The sequence below is a fragment of the Pogona vitticeps genome, chromosome 2, assembly GCF_051106095.1.
Source record: "Pogona vitticeps strain Pit_001003342236 chromosome 2, PviZW2.1, whole genome shotgun sequence".
Taxonomy (NCBI): Eukaryota; Metazoa; Chordata; class Lepidosauria; order Squamata; family Agamidae; genus Pogona; species Pogona vitticeps.
The window spans coordinates 272,749,053-272,765,217 of record NC_135784.1 but is presented as its reverse complement, the minus strand read 5'-3'; the positions used below and the strand labels follow the sequence as shown (position 1 = coordinate 272,765,217).

General features: G+C 39.0%; 1 protein-coding gene across 3 annotated transcripts in view; it reads right to left on the bottom strand.

Annotated features, from left to right (window-relative positions):
• Window positions 1-16,165, bottom strand: part of EDIL3 (EGF like and discoidin domains 3) — a 314,619-nt gene that overhangs the window by 117,812 nt on the left and 180,642 nt on the right. For all 3 annotated transcript variants that reach the window (XM_072992583.2, XM_072992584.2, XM_078386383.1), the window contains one exon: window positions 6,633-6,761. In XM_072992583.2, the coding sequence (XP_072848684.1) occupies window positions 6,633-6,761 (129 nt within the window). The remainder of the gene's footprint in view (window positions 1-6,632; window positions 6,762-16,165) is intronic.

The following is a 16,165-nucleotide window of genomic DNA, read 5'->3' as shown; positions in this document are numbered from 1 at the left end:
TGTGTGAGTCCTTATTCAGGCAAAACCCATACTGATGGGAATACTATTTTTCTCCCTTTAACTGAGGACCGCTGTATAATGCTGATTTTGGAGAATTATTAAGCCTTGAGACATTTAAAGGGGCCAGCAACAGAATCCCGTCTAGAAAACTTACAATGAAGTCCTTGAAACTGTGAAATTGCAAGTGTTACTGGTTCAACAGGTGAAGTGTTAGAACTGGGTTTGGTGGATCTGGATTCAAATTCCTACAGAGCTATTCTCAGGAACCATATAAAAGCCACCATTTCTCTTGCTAATTTATCATGCAGGATTATTGTATGGGTGAAATGAGATCACTTTGGCCTGAGCACATTGGTAGACAGATGAAATACAACTGTAGCAGACTAATACAGTACAGCTAAGAAAATTAATGCTATAGTACAATCAAGGTATATACAACAGGTATTAATACAGAGGCCCAAATCCTCTTGTCTATTTATACTGGCGTAACACAAATGATTTCATTTTGGAAGAAAATTGCCTGAAGTTAAGTAGTCCCCATGGACATTACCTGTTGCTTCCTGAGCTGTGTGACTCAGCATGCAACTAATAACATATATAGTGATTTCTTCATTTAGGGCAATTTGTCTCCAAAAGTTATGTCATTTGCATAGTTACACACAAGATTATGAGTATAATAAGGAACAAGAGCCAGCAGATGCATAACAATGTAATATTTAATATTTTCTCAGTATGTTTCTACATGGGATTACACATTCTGCAACAATACATAATTTTGTCAAGACAGTACGTTCGATATTAATTAGCCAAATTAATTTGGTGACTACATTATGAAAGGATGAAAGAATGAAAAGGTTAGGGTTATGCTGCCCTGCAGTTTTAGATCCTTAGGCAGTGTGCATCAAAAAATATAGAAATACATATAGAAAGTAGTAGGGAACAAGCATATAAACAAGGGGTTTAAGTGTGCACATTGTTTGGTTTATTTATTTATTTACTTATTCAACTGATATGCCACCTTTCTCCTCAAAGCAGGTCACAACAATTAAAATCACACAATAATAACAGTTAAAATGCCATACTAAACTATATATTAAAAACCATTAAACATTAGTCAGGAGTAAAAATAATTTTGACAATATTTTAAAAACATTTAAAAATATCTACATTTCAAAAAAAAATTGTTTGTTCCCTAGGCATTTATCACTTGAGAGCCTGCCTGAAAATGAAGCTCTTTGCCTGATGAGAGAAGGAAGGACAAGAGAGCAGTTCATGGAGAAAGTCCTCTCTCATGTTCTCACCAAACAAGCTGCAGAAGGTAGTGGAACTGAGAGAAGAGCCTCCCCAGAAAATCCTAAAAGCCTGGTAAGCTCATATGGAATGATACAATCCTTCAAACAGCCTGAACCCAAAGCTCGTTGGCTGAGGCAAACTCTGGGCAAAAATATACAAATAAAGTCTACGTTTCAACAGTCATTGTACATTTTGTTTGCCATCCTAAATAATGCTGTTTAAATAGAATAATTTGTTTGCATGGTAAACATATTTTAAACTGCAAGAATTATTCTCTTTCTCCGCCTTCAAATTTATGCTGCAGCTTTGATAACTTCAACTGGTATTCAAAAATTATGACAATTTGAGAGAAGTAGCAGCATTTGCAAAGCACTCATGTTGGGTTAAAATCTCAATTTTACAATAGGTTTTGCTCTTTCTCAAAGTTTCATTAAAATGAGTCAATCTCAGAGGATACCATTATAACTGAGAGGTCCAGTGTGGCAGCTGTATACAAGATGTATTAATTTCCTTTCATACACAGTGGAGTTGGCATTAATTTAAGAAATGGTACAAATGGATATAGAATACTAGTCTGTCATATGCTATACTAAAAGGCCTTTTATACAGAGGATAGACAAGATGTGAATTGCATGAATGTGGAACAGCTATTACCTATAACAGACAGGAAGTAAAACTGAAGCTATTAATTCTTAGCATGAGCCAAAGCAAGGCCAAGGTTTTACGAAGTTTTCCCCTCCTTGTCTTGAGCAGATATTAAAGAAGACATTTTGTATGGTTAAAATGTCTCTGCTCAAAGACGCTGATACATCTGTGAGGAAAATCATGAATGATTTGTAACTCTGCTTTGTAGGAGTTGCTAAACTGATCTGACAGTCCAAAGCTGCATACTGTGGGAAATTCATAATGCAGACTCAACTGTCTGAATTGGTATTTCAGTCTTATGCACTTTTTTCTTAGTTAAGCGGGAGGGGAACAAATGGAATCAAAGCAAAAAAAAGTAGCGTAAAAGCAATTTCTTTATGCCATTCTCTCTTTCTCTTTCTCTCTTTTATTAAAGCTAATTGACAAATAAGTGTGGTGGTATATGACCAAGACTTAAAAAAAAAAAACAGAACGAGATGTACAAACAAACAAAATGGAAGAATTGTGACACAGTTCTGGGCTTGAAAACACCTCAGATTTCCAGTGAATATGCCAAGTATCTGGTAAGGTTAGTCTGGGCTTTCTTGGCCAAACCAAAGAGAGTCATGTGGATTAAAATTGAAAAAGGAAGCTAAATTTTGGGAGATTTCACTGAGCAAAGACTTACTGCCTGTGTAAGAATTGAGTCATGAACAATGGATCTAAAAAATGGAGGCTGAGCCCTTTCAATAGAAACAGCCAAATTAGTGACTCATATTGCTACTTGATGAAAGCTGTACATGTAATTTGGCCTTGAAAACCTCCACTGCAGCAGAAACAAACCAACCTCTTTAGTAAAAAAAAGAAGTGGAACGTAATTCCTGTGCAATGTAGTTGTGCTAGTGGTCTGTCAGTGCATTACCCATTAAGTTCCTGTGCACTACCTATTTGGAGGATCACCTATTTTTAAGAATCAGCTTGTAAGCTAAATTCACTTTGGGGTTTTTGGTGGTGGAGGAGAAAACAGCCCACTAAACATCCTGTAATTACTAGTTAGCTGGTTGCCTCTGTAGTGATCTCCAAGAACAACTAAGAGTCTACTCTGAGAAAATGCCAATGTGTCATTTGCTTAAAGGAGGTCTGAGGTCTTTATTTTGTTCTTCACTGGATTACATCATGGCAATTGGTTCTGCAACAAAAGGTGTTAAATGTGATTTGGGGATAGCGAGAAATGCAGTTAATTTTGTTATTAAATCCTGTGAATCCCTTTATGCTACAAGGAATGTCTAGGAAAAAATATATATACATCTGTTACAAAGGATAATGGTTGTATACCAGACCCTGTGTAACAGTAGTTTATCAACCCTTATGTAACAGATGTGTCAAGTCTGTCCTGTCAGGCCTTGTCAGAGAGCTTAGTGACAAATTATGTTGTGTTATTAGCTACTCCATTCCAGGCATATGAGATTTCTTTCTCACCCACACTAATTGTTGTTCAGCTTATGAGCCCTCATAGTGGTACAGAATATGTGCACATTGGTGTCACCACTGAAATATCAGAAGCTTCCGAAGCATATTAAAAATTAATAAGAAACCACAGCTGTCAAGCTTGGCATATGCAATCAGTAAAAAAAATAACAGTGATTTGCTCTTCAATTTCCATATTAATTGTCTGCACGATCTACTATATGAACAAAAGGTCAGAGAAAGACTGGTTTGAGATTCATTGGCATGACTTTCCCAGCGTTGTTGGATAGGTTTTGCAATTATGTAGATTAACTGATTTGGTGAGGCAATATTAGACTTAATCAATTTTCAGATAAAACTAAATGACAGGCTGCACGGCATGCTTTTGGATAAGGTCACATCAGTCTCTACATTGGACGTATTTTGACAAAGCACACACCTGAAGTCTTGTGGATCTACAACTCATTGCTCAGACAAGGGAACAGGAAGTAAGAAGAGTGTATATAACTCTGTATGTATTGGTGATCACACAAAATACAACTGAAAGAAGCTAACATGTTGTGAATGGGTTTGATAAGCTAAGTAGACAAAAAGTTATGCTAAGGATTAAAAGAGTTAGTCTTTAAGATGCCACAGGACTCTTGGTTTATACTCACTGTAACGGGCAGACATAACATCACATGTCCGTCACAGCTGGGCAGGGAGTCATCAGCCTATGGTGTGACAGAGGGTGGAACTTAAGGGGAGGAGCTAGTATAAAAAGGGGGGTGAAGAGTGTGTGAGGGGAGATTGGAGATGAGAGTCTGAGCTGAGAGTTTAAAGTGATTGTTAGTTTTAGTGAGTGAGTGAGCCTGTCAGTGGAGAAATAGTCTGTGAGCCAGCGTTTATTAACAGTGATTGTTTAATTGATTCTTCACCAGTGATTTACCATTTTTATTTTTGTAATCAATAAACCAGTTTTTGTTTCCAAAGTTACACTTGTCCTTTTATGATTCTTTAAGGATAAGTTGGTGGCAGCAGAGTTTTAAAGTAAAGTAGCAACCACTCTTTTAGGTTTGAGGGTGGCTGTTACAATAAATTGGTGTCCAGTGTGTGGGATTCGAAGATCCAGTGAAGCCTTGACTGGAAAGGTGCCCAGAGCAGGGGTCTTTAGTCAGGGACGTCTGAGTGAATGCGTGGGTAACCTTCTAGGACTTGTCTCACAGGGGAGAAAGTCTAGTAGAAGGGCGCGGGACCTCAGATTGGGGCAAAGACAGGGAGGCTCTGTGGTGACCATTTCTGTGGAGAGTTGCCCAAAGCAAAAGCTGTGGCAGATTGGCTGGCTTGTCCTGAGTTTGGAGAAAACTCTGAGAGGACAAAGCGGAGCCAAGGGCAGTTAGGCTGAGGGAACTCAAAGGCAGCTGAACCTGAGACAAGGGGAAGCTGTGTGTGTGTGTTTAAGACTTGGTGTCTGAGACAGAAAGGAAAATTCTGTTTTGGCGTTCTAACTTTTGAATGGATTCATGAATGAATTCGGACCATACTGTACTTTGGCAGAGAGATTATAGGCAGTATGAACTTGCTCTGTGCCAAATGTGGAGAAAGTTAGATAAGCACTTTTAAGGTTTTCATTTGATTTTCAAAAAGACCTTCCTATCTCTCACTAAAAGGACAGATCCTGAAGTTGGGGCTCCAATACTTTGGCCATCTCATGAGAAGAGAAGACTCCCTGCAAAAGACCCTGATGTTGCACAGAAAAGTTTCATGAATGAAGTGGCTCCTCAAATATTTTCCACAAACAGCTAATATTTGAGCTAAATATCCAACCCTACAACATCCACTAAACAAGTGGGATTGGATAAGACAATATTGATCTAAATTCCATTGATTCAATGGGCCTGGTCTGCTTTGGTCTAGCTGTTGGTTTTGGTACTATACAAAAGTTGCTGCAAATAGAGAAACAATGACTCAGCCAACATGGAAAAGGCAGGCATTTTGTGGATAAAACTGTCATTTTTCTTTTAAAAAGCAATAAGATAGCATTTTTAAAAAGTCCTTTAATTTATAATTTAATAGATATTTCCCCAACTGATTATAACAAATTTTGGGTAGAATTAATGTTCTTCTTTCAATGTAAATGTTAGAACCCCATCATTTTAAAATCCAGTATGTCCATTAATAAAGCCCTAAGGAAAGCCTTACGACTGAATTAAAAACCATGACTAAGAGCACCTGTCTTGGGCTAGTATTAAAATGGATCGGGAAAGAGGATATGGGAAATCCATTAGCATAAATATCAGCTTTTTGCCAAACCCTTTCATCTTCAGACATCATTAGCCAAATAAAATGCTGACAACATCAAGATGAAGCCCCGAGCCCAACGGCGAATCAGGCCATGGCACATTCCAATTTCTGATACTCCTGAACGTACTGGAAAGTATTCAGCTCACCCTGATTTTATGAAAAGTAGCTCAGTTTAAGAGTTTTCCAACTCCCTGTAAATCAGTGGTTCTTAACCTTTGTTACTCGGATGCTTTTGAACTGCAACTCCCAGAAACCCCAGTCAGGACAGCTGGTGGTGAAGGCTTCTGGGAGTTGCAGTCCAAAACTCCTGAGTAACCCAAGGTTAAGAACCAGTGCTGTAAATGACAACAAAAATCTACATGCCAAATGTGAATCCCTTCTCTTGGCCTCAGTGTTCCCAGAATTCAGCAGTTAGAGCCTTAAGCAGCTGCTAAGGCCTGATGAACTCTGCTCTGCTGTCATTTCTAAGGATTTTCACTACTTAGGTGATTGTCATTTTAATTTAACACAGTGCCTCTGGTGAAGCTTCATTGTGGGCCATCACTTCGGAGTAGCTAGGCTCATCCAGCCAGTTCTGTTTCACTTGTAGTGTTGTTCAAAACATGCTGCCTCCCACCAAGGGGGCCATCAGAGAGGTCCCCAATGGTAAGACCTGCTAGAAGCCACATTGCCTGATCCTCATCCAAGATATATAGAGAAATGAAACAAAATAGCATTTTTGTTGTTTAGTTGTGTCCGACTCTTCGTGACCAGAGCACGCCAGCCCTTCCTGTCTTCCACTGTCTCCCGGAGTTGGGTCAAATTCATGTTGGTCCTTTCGACAACACTGTCCAAGCAATGGCATAGAGCTTTCCAAAAACTGTTGACTGGTCAGCAAAATTTTAGTAGCATAATTATGTGCGGAAGTGCAGCTTTAAATCTAGTCCTAAGGAGGCAGGAAGGGAAATATTTGTCTTATAACTTACTGTGCTGGCAGTGGATCCCATTGAATCCCCGTGGACATTTACAGACATAGCCTATAAATGTGTCTCCTCTGTATGCTTCACTGATTTCACATATTCCACCGTTGTGACAGGGATTAGGACTGCATGGTCCTGAAAGAGAGAAAAAAGGGAAATAACATTATGGATCAGTTATCTGAAAGCAATGAATGAATGAATAAAATGCTCCACAAAGTCTACTTCACTCTCTCAATCCCATCTATGTTCTCTCAAGATAAATCTACTATGATGCTGAAAGTAATAATCAGCACTGTTTACAAAGGGGGTCTGCTTACAAGATGGCTACACTCTCCCTGACAAACTCCCACAATAACAAATGAAAATGCTGAAGCAAATGGACTTGAACACTACAATAATTGCTACTACGCATACACACACATTGTTACTGCTACTTACTTTGCTACGATTACTTGATAACACTGTATAATTTAGTTTAGGGGTGGCTCAACAACCAAGTAGAGAGCTGCTTCACCCTAATTTGGAGGGGTACCATCATCAGTGTCTTTTCCATTAATCCAACAGTCTTTATGAAGGAAAGCAAGTGCAGACTACGTCTTTGCTTGGCCAATATTCTATAAGGTGATTCTGCTCATATAACTACATCAAAAGTAGAATCAAACGGAGCGGTTGCCCACTCCTGCAGCACTGAGGGCTTCCCCAACTTCTTCAGATGTCTTGGGAATGTTCTGGAGCCAGTGTTTGGGTTGTACAGAGAGTGGCAGGGATGAGGAGAAGGGGGAAAGGTATTTCACGCTCGCATTCAGGCACTGTTGAGAATATGGTTGTCATCCAGAAAACCATTCTGTGTTAAATCTATATATACTGTAGCGGTGTGAGGGAAAGCCAGACAGAATGTTGGCTTCAAAGGCAAAGAAAAAAACCCTGTAAAAAACATTAATGTATGTGTGTGCAACAAATATGCTTCCTGTTTACATTACAAGCCTTTAGCCTGATTTCATTAGCCAATGCAATACTATAGCTGCTCACAGGTGAAAAACACTAGCAGTAGAATCCTGTTTGTCTGGTCAATCAGTTCAAGGGGCCTTAATCCCAAATGATTGCAAATCCAGCCTAAGGATTCCAACTCTAGCTGCTGAGAGTTGCTGCTAGAGAATGCAGCAGGACTCAGCTACTGGAGAAAAAAAAATCTCTCTAGGACTAAATAAGCAAGCACAGCAAATCCCAGTGTTTAAACAGGATACCCTCTTTATAATTTCTTAAAATTGAATGTTTAACTTATTTACCTACTGATTTAAAACAACAACATACAGTGCTTCTGTATAGGAAACTGTACTTGTCAGCTCCATTGCAGTGACATATTTCTACAGAAAAAAAAAAGAATGGACTTCTGGTCGCATCTATGTATAGAAGAATTGATGGTCCAATCCAAAGAAAAGATGTTAGGGTAGCATGTAGTTATTGCAGACCCAACACATATTCTGACATTGCAGTAATATTTATCATACAAAAATTATTTTTATATGTTGAATTCAGAAAGGATACTATAAGGCTGTGCCCCATTTACACATTTAGTTGTCACTCCTATAACAATATGTGGATTTCCTCATTAGTTTGTGATTACAAGAGAGTAAAAGGGAAGGCCTGTAATTTAGCAGTAAAATACACTTTGTGAGCAAAAGATTAAATCCCTGATATCTAAAGGCAGGGCTGAGAAAAATAATTGCAGTCTGAAAAGTCAGGAAATTCAGCCAGTCAGTTTAGATCATTCTGAGGTAAATAAGCCACCAGTCTTCTGGGTGTAAGACGGCTTCTTATGTTCCTATGAATGCCTTAATTCATTTACTTGAAGGAGGATTGCGCTCTGGGCTGCTATGCAATGCAGCCAAGGTTACTCTAGGAGACAATGAGGTGTACTGCCACCTCCCTTAAGTTGAATAACAGAGAAAGGCAGGACAGTAGAGATAATGGGTTCTCCATGACACATCTACATCTTTCTTTTTGGATTTAGATACTAGATTCCTGCACAGTTCTCTTTCTCTGTAATGTTTGACAAATGTAGTCCTAATTGAATCCATTTCTTCTGTCTCGTCTCTTGATTGAGTCCTCCATTTTTTCTCCCCTTTTCAACACATTCATGTGATTTATGTATGCTTGCAGCAAAAGCTGGCAGGTACCCCCAGGAAGTAACATGACACTACGAAGTGCTGGTTTGAACAGTGCATGCTATTGGGGACTGTGAATGAGAAAATAACTGCAAGGCAAAGACAGGCAACTTGTGGCCCTCCAGTTGTAGCTTGATAGCAACTCCCACTGGTTATGCTGATGGGATGACTGATGATATAACAAAGGCCAATGGATACTCATCACTGGTTATGCTACTACACCTGATGGAAGTTGCAGTGCATCAATGGCCTTTTTGAATTGGCATTTTTTACATGTGTTTGACTGCCTGGACTTTTTGTGTGTGTGGCAAAGGGGTGCATCACATAATTTCTGATTCTACTACAAGATCTAATTGTACTAATGTTGTCATTCAGTCAGGTAAATTAGATAAGTTTCAAAAGCACAGGAAATACTATTTCTCTAGTGAATATGTGCTTCTGAAATAATTGCTTATGATGAATCTAGGCCAAGATTTAAAAATATTCCTTTACTCTGTGTTTTACTCCTAAAGCACCTTCCATTTCAACTCTGCACCAATTCAATACAGTGGGCCCCACCAGATAAATATTCCAAGCAAAAACATTCATGCTACAATTTTTTAACTTACGGCAATCCCTAGGAAACAATATAATTATACACAAGGTATGAATAAAATGTTCCCGAGGAGTTATAGTGTGATCCAATAATCACTGTGTGAGCTGCCATGACACAGAAGTTATACTTGCTCTTCACAAAATTCTCCTGCTGCTCACTAAGTGCCCTGGCTACCCTCCCTTGTTGTTGCTACTGATGATTTTTCCTCAGTTTATCAAAACTGCTGTAATCTATCTTGAGGTTTTTAAAAGGATTCAGATAAAACATGGAAGGATGCCAGTGTCCTCCTCACCATTGCTTAGAAATTCTTCTCTGCAATAATAACAATAATTTTAAAAACCTAATCTTCATTCCTTGGAATGCAATAATATTTATAAAATAATAATAATTTGTCCACTTAAAATCTCATTTTACTAAAAAAAGTTTTTAAATAATTATTAATTACTAAAAATACTAATTTCATTTTCTAGCGTTGATATATAAATAAGATGAGCAACAGAACTATCAAAAGTTTCAAGAAGTAGCGACGATCACATTATTTTCTGTTCTCTACAAAAGTTGAAATTTCTGATTGGTATTAACTCTTTCCATGATTCAGAATTAGGTATGGAAATCATCACTAGTCTGATCCAACACATGGTTGGCAACTATTTTCCTCAGTCCACAAAGACAGAAGGCATTCGGCTGTATTCTTGGCAGAAGAACATGGGAAAGGGTTTGTGCGTGTGTGTATGTGTGTATCAAGCAACAATATACATTAATGCACACAACTATTTAAAATAAATAGTTGAACTGGCCAAAAAGACTGTGATTCCTGTTCTGTTGCATTGACTTTTAATTATCAGAAGCATCAGAGAGATTGTTTGCAACTTTTAAAATAAGAAATCAATTATTCTGTGCATGTTGTGTATAAGTGTGCTTTGCTTCTCAAAAGGAATGGGTGCTAACTGAAACAGAGGTGTTTTGCACCAATTAGAGAGATCCTGAAGAGAAAGAGAAGCACGCTGTCTTCTTCTGACTTGGAGGTGAGCTATCTTGGGAGCTTGACACACTTCCATGCTGAACTGGCTCCTCAAGTCGAGGCAGTCTAACTTGGCAATACTGACTATGGTGGTAGGCCAGGCTACTAGGTCAGTCTTAGGAATCTGAAAGAAGGGCTATGCCCTCTATATTTGGTGCCACAGGGCAGAGTGCCAGTTGCCCTGAATTACTTACTGCCTTGATAATAATCTATATTTAATTTGGAAATCAGAAGAAATGTATAACATGAGTTGCTCATAACATTTGTCTAAATATGCACATACATACACTGTTCCGCTCTGTATTGGAACACAACTCTGGCAATTGTTTTCCTGTGTTCTTTGATACTAGACAATTACCTTTGCACATAGTATGTAATTCCACCCCCCAACCCCCCATAGGGAATCCAATAGTGGAAGTGGGAAGTAGATGACAGGCAAAGTCAATAGTCACTGGTGAGGTTTTCTTGCAAAACCATCAGCTGATAATTAAGGAATGAAGTCCAATTTATAAGCCCTAAATAAATCACAGACTACCCTCTTCACAGGATTATAGATCACTCATTTACAATGCCATTATTTGCCATGAGGGACACATTGGGAAAAAAAGTGAGTCATTTGGAGTCCCTCATCAGTAAAATCTTTTGGGGAATCTTTTGTATAAATAGAGCACCTTTTTAATGATATTGCTGAATCACGCTGGTGACAAGTTCTTCTGTCTAGTCCCTCTTACATCCTGCAGACATCATCTTATAGGGACTCTGAAGCAGATCTATCAGAATCCAGCACAGGTGTTCTGCTGATGGAACTGAGTCCATTGGCAAGGCATACGGGGTGGGTGGGATTTCACACTTTGCTTTGCTTTGCCTATCCTGCAGTTCTCTGAAAAACTTCAAGAAAACCTGTCCTGTACATCTTGACTTGATTTGTCCTCCTAGAATAAAGGGGGCAGTTTCCACTTCATCATGAGCTACTGTAATACTTTGGGTGGGTGGGGGATTTGTCTCAGAGACATTACTGTGGTAATGTTGTTTCATTGCATGAACTGGTCAAAAGATGAAATACTGTATACTGAAGTAAGTTGTAACACTGTAACTACTAGTTACACTACTTCTTAGAAAGGTAACTGGTTACTAGTAAAATATTCCTTCTCACTACTGTATGTATTTCCAAGCTCTGCCAAAGGATTGTTATCTCTTAAAATACAAGGAAAAGCTATCAAACGTTTCATGTGAGTGATATTATGAGTTAGATATGGGCAAAGTTTTGTAAACATTCCTCTTTACTGGAAATGTTTATGATTTACCTTGAAGCATAAAGGGCTTGGGGGGAGCCTTTTAAAAAAAATCAATAGTGTAGTAATACTTTTGTACAAAATCTTTAAGTAGCTTCTAACACAAAGAGAACAACCTTTGATCAATATTAATGAGCAACAGAATTCAATGGTATGCTTTCCAGGCATTTTAATCCACAGTCGTATAAGTCATGCCAACAAGATTAATTACACACTAAAAGTAATAGATCTATACAGTTTGCAACTCTTTTGAGTTCTGCTTGCAGTACAAACCAACTGAATAACAGCTAGAGCAGTAAGTGCTAGAAGGCCTCAGATGTGTGTAAAGCTGATATTCAACTAGAATGCATTTCTGCATTGGAAAGGTACTACAGTAAGAGTATAATAGTATAATAGTCAACATAAAAGGATGGTGATTACAAAATTTTTCAAAGCTATGACTGAAACATTTGAAATATGTAGGCAAAGGAATCAAATGTCTGTTTTCTCTGTGGGGTAGTGAAAAAGTCTTTAAGATAGAAACCATGTTACTTCTTGGCCTTGGTGACAAACACAGTCAATTCTGTTTCCTTATAATATGTGCACACTAGGGAGGACCCAAGCCTGAACCGTAGATTAAATATTTCCAAATGTGACAGGTAGTTTGGATTTAAAATACAGAGGCTGTTGGGTATAGTGCAGAAAACCATTTTCCCCTCAGGTAAAATGGAAATGCTGACAAAGGAAATAAATAATAGGCAGAAACAGCAACATTGTTAAGAAGGGTCCACATGGTGGTCGAGAATTTGAAAGATTGGATTTGGGAGAAAAAAATGTTAAACAAAGAAACACGTTCATATGTCTTCACACACCCCAGACTCTGATGATCTGCTGGAACATTCTTCCCATGACATCTATCGTATTATTATTTTTTCTTGAGGTATATAAGTTCAACAGCCCAGCCAAAGAGAAGGACTCCAGAAAAATGTCTGTTTGGTAAGAAATACAGGAGCCACCAGACGTCTTGCTGTTACTCCCTGTTCCCTGCTAATTGGACTTCTTTGGTGAACAAGGTCCTTGAGTGGAAGATGTTGATCTTCCACTTGAGGCTTCCACCATTTCTTGAGACATATGTTGATGTAGCATGGGCTCCCGCCAGGGTGAGACTGCTGCTGAAAAATATGACACTAGAGGGAGTTCCCCACAGAGGAAGGTGACTGCTAGGGCATAGCGTATATAGCTGTTGGATCAGTGGTGTATTTTTCCTGTCTGCTGTCTGCAGGGAGGATGGCCCCAAATGGTTCTGTACTAGCTCTTGGAGAGTTTCTTGGCACTTCAGCTGGGGAGTCTATCAAAGCACTGGTTGGAATGGAGGAACAGCTAGCGTGGTAGGCACAATCATTCCTAAGCATTCCATCCAGAAGAAGAGGGCCAAGTCACATTCTGATTTTCTAGGAGGTTGGTGGTGATGGAAACTTGAGCACTATTGGCAAAGAACTCAAAGCAAATCTGATCAAACACAGGCTAGAGCCCTTTGGAAGGCTTACTCTGTGGTGATGGAAGCTGCAAAATAAATAAATAAATAAATAATCTTTCTCCTGTGCTACCACCGTGTCCGCATTGTAATCCAGTGGCAGAGTGGTCAGAATTCTCTTATTCTCCGATCCATGACAGGACACCAAAAGTCTCTTGAGAGCTCATTATGAACAATTAGCAAAATGCTTTGCAGACAAAAATAGTCTGGATTTCCTTTGGTTTGGATGTTTATGTCTAGTGGATGTACCTTTGGTTCTTGCCTGTCCAGAGATAACAGATACACTTTTCAGCTTCCACAGCCTGAGAATACGGAGAGGTGAGAGCAACCACATGTGTGCTGGATTCTTACCTCAACAGAGGAGCTGGGGAAGCAGATTTTTTTTTTTACTCTATATGGGGTAAATGGTCAAGTAACCTGTGACTCCCTGCCCCATTTGCATGAAAAGGCATTTTAATGGGGTAAAGAAACTACATTAAAAATATTTTTTTTTAACAGAAAATAGTTCTAACCTAATTTTTAATGTTATGGTTGTGCCTGCCTTTGGGCAACAAGCCTCAAATTTTGTGGCTGAGTATTTCTTAAAGCCATTCGCACCACCCACCCCCACCCCGCAACAGTCCTTTAATGGACTCTGGGAGGTAGAGGTAACAAGGGTGGGTTAAAATTGGGTTTTGCTGAGGTAGGGTGAGTTTTCCCTCAGGAAGGGAACTGTCATCCTTTTTGTCCTCCCTTCATATGGTTCTTCCTCCTCAGCCATCCTCCTTAAGATGACAAAGATGGCAGCACATGACAGAGGCGAGGAGGAAATCATGTCAGCAGAGCAGGGGCCTCTTCCTCCTCCACCACAATTTCTCCCCTTCCCCTTCCAGCCTGCCTCTGCTTCCTCACCTCTCAACCCCTGCTACATCTGGGTCCTACCTCCCACTCCTCACCATCCTGGTCCCTGCCCGAAACAGCCAGCCAGCCAGCAGATCTGTGCAGGAGCTGCTGGCACCGAGAGACCATGTGCAGCTCAGGGCCCCAGGTACTTCTTACTGAATTTTTCCATGCTCACCCCAACATAAAGCTTTTCCTGACCTGTACAAACATTTCTAAGAACCCAGAGGGAAAGAAAGCAGCCCTCCACCAATAATGATAATGATAATGATGATAATGATGATAATGATAATAATAATAATAATAATAATAATAATAATAATAATAATAATAATAATAATAATAATAATAATAATAATAATAATAATAATAATAATAATAATAATAATAATAATAATAATAATAATAATAATAATAATAATAAAAAGATTCAGAGCTTGTGACCATGCTGGGTGGAGGATTCTGGAAGCTGTAGTCCTAAATGTTAAAGTTTCCAGAGTCTGAAAGGACTGATGAGGAAAAGATCTGAGTACAGGGTGAGACAATGAATAAGAACCACTTCTCACCCACTGCAAATGCTGTCTGTCATTGTCTTTCATCTTGGTAGCAGAAATGTGGTTCAGGAAATGAAGAGGAAGCTAACCAAATTAAATCTTTGCACGTGTGTACATAAGTAGTGCAAATGTTCAGTGAACTCTACATATTTTACTTGATTCTCAATGAAAGGGGAAAAAAGGTTAGTCATGCTATATAGTTGTTCTTCTCTAAATAATAGTTCTCTAAAATTAACTTTTGGCCCTTTACAGACTTGTATCTCTATTCAGAACAGGTTCCATGTAGCATGCATCCCTAAGGTATTTAAAAGATCATACAATCGATGTCCCCTATTTTCTTCTTCAAAGGTGAAATTGTCACTTTCCAAAGTCAGTAGGTATATTATCACAATACATAAAATGACTTCCCAACAGCACACTACAGTACTTGAAAAGGCACACAGTACCAGCAGGAATATTTCTCTGTATGTCTTCACAGAGTATGACAAGTAGCTCGTTTTCTGTGTGAAAGAACAGAGGCAGGAAATAAAAGCATCCAAAGACTCTGAACTTGTTTGTGATTGCCACTCTGCTTATTAATTTAATATGACTTTGTAGCCATCTCTTGATAGGAACAAGGCACGTGTAAGGGGTACCAATGCTTAGGAATGCTCACAAGAATGCATTGATGACACATAGACAACTCTGAACTAGGATCAGTTTGAAAAGAATACTTTATTAAAAAGCAAGCATTTCCTTATCTAGGCAAACTTCAGGGATGTTCTTTAATCACTGACAGTGCAATCTTCTACTTATCTACTCAGAATTAAATTTCATTGAGTTCAGTGGGGCTTGCTCCTAGGTAAATATATTCTCAAGAAACCTGGAGGGAAGAGCCTCATATTTATAAAGGGAGGGAGAAAGCATCCATTTGGTCCTGTATTGTGCTGTTTATCACAATAATAAGGAGAATGGCTTGCTGTGCAGTCCTCTATTAGAAGGGCCGTCAAAAGACAAGTCCTTTATTTTAGCATGTCCTCCAGCAGAAGGAATGTGATCCCAGAGGGCAGGACTACCAAGATGCATGGTGTGTTGTAGGAGATGCACAACTGATATCAGGCTTCTTTATGTATTGTGATTCTGAGCTTGCTGGAACGGGGGGGGCAGAGAACATGTAGGTGGTTGGGGAGAGTTTTGCAGAGAGAAAAAGTCCTGCCACTTCCCAGAGAAGGGGTGGGTGGGATATGGAGTGATAGTGGATGATTCCCAACTGAAGGAGACAGGAGCAGAAGCTTGCAAATCTTGCAAGATGTCTGCGCCAGAGGTAGGAAGCAACTATTTTTCAGTGAGTTACTTGTGGACCAGGTTGTATTCTGTATATTGCTGAGCTGTAATGATAGTAATTTTTTTTTCATGCCAAGATCGTAATTTACCACTTTTCAATGGAATCACTGATGGGGATGGTCTGATCAGAAGAAGAGGAGAAAGGGTCATTGGCAGTTCATCTCATACTGTTACATCTCGCTGTCTTTCTTTGTTGA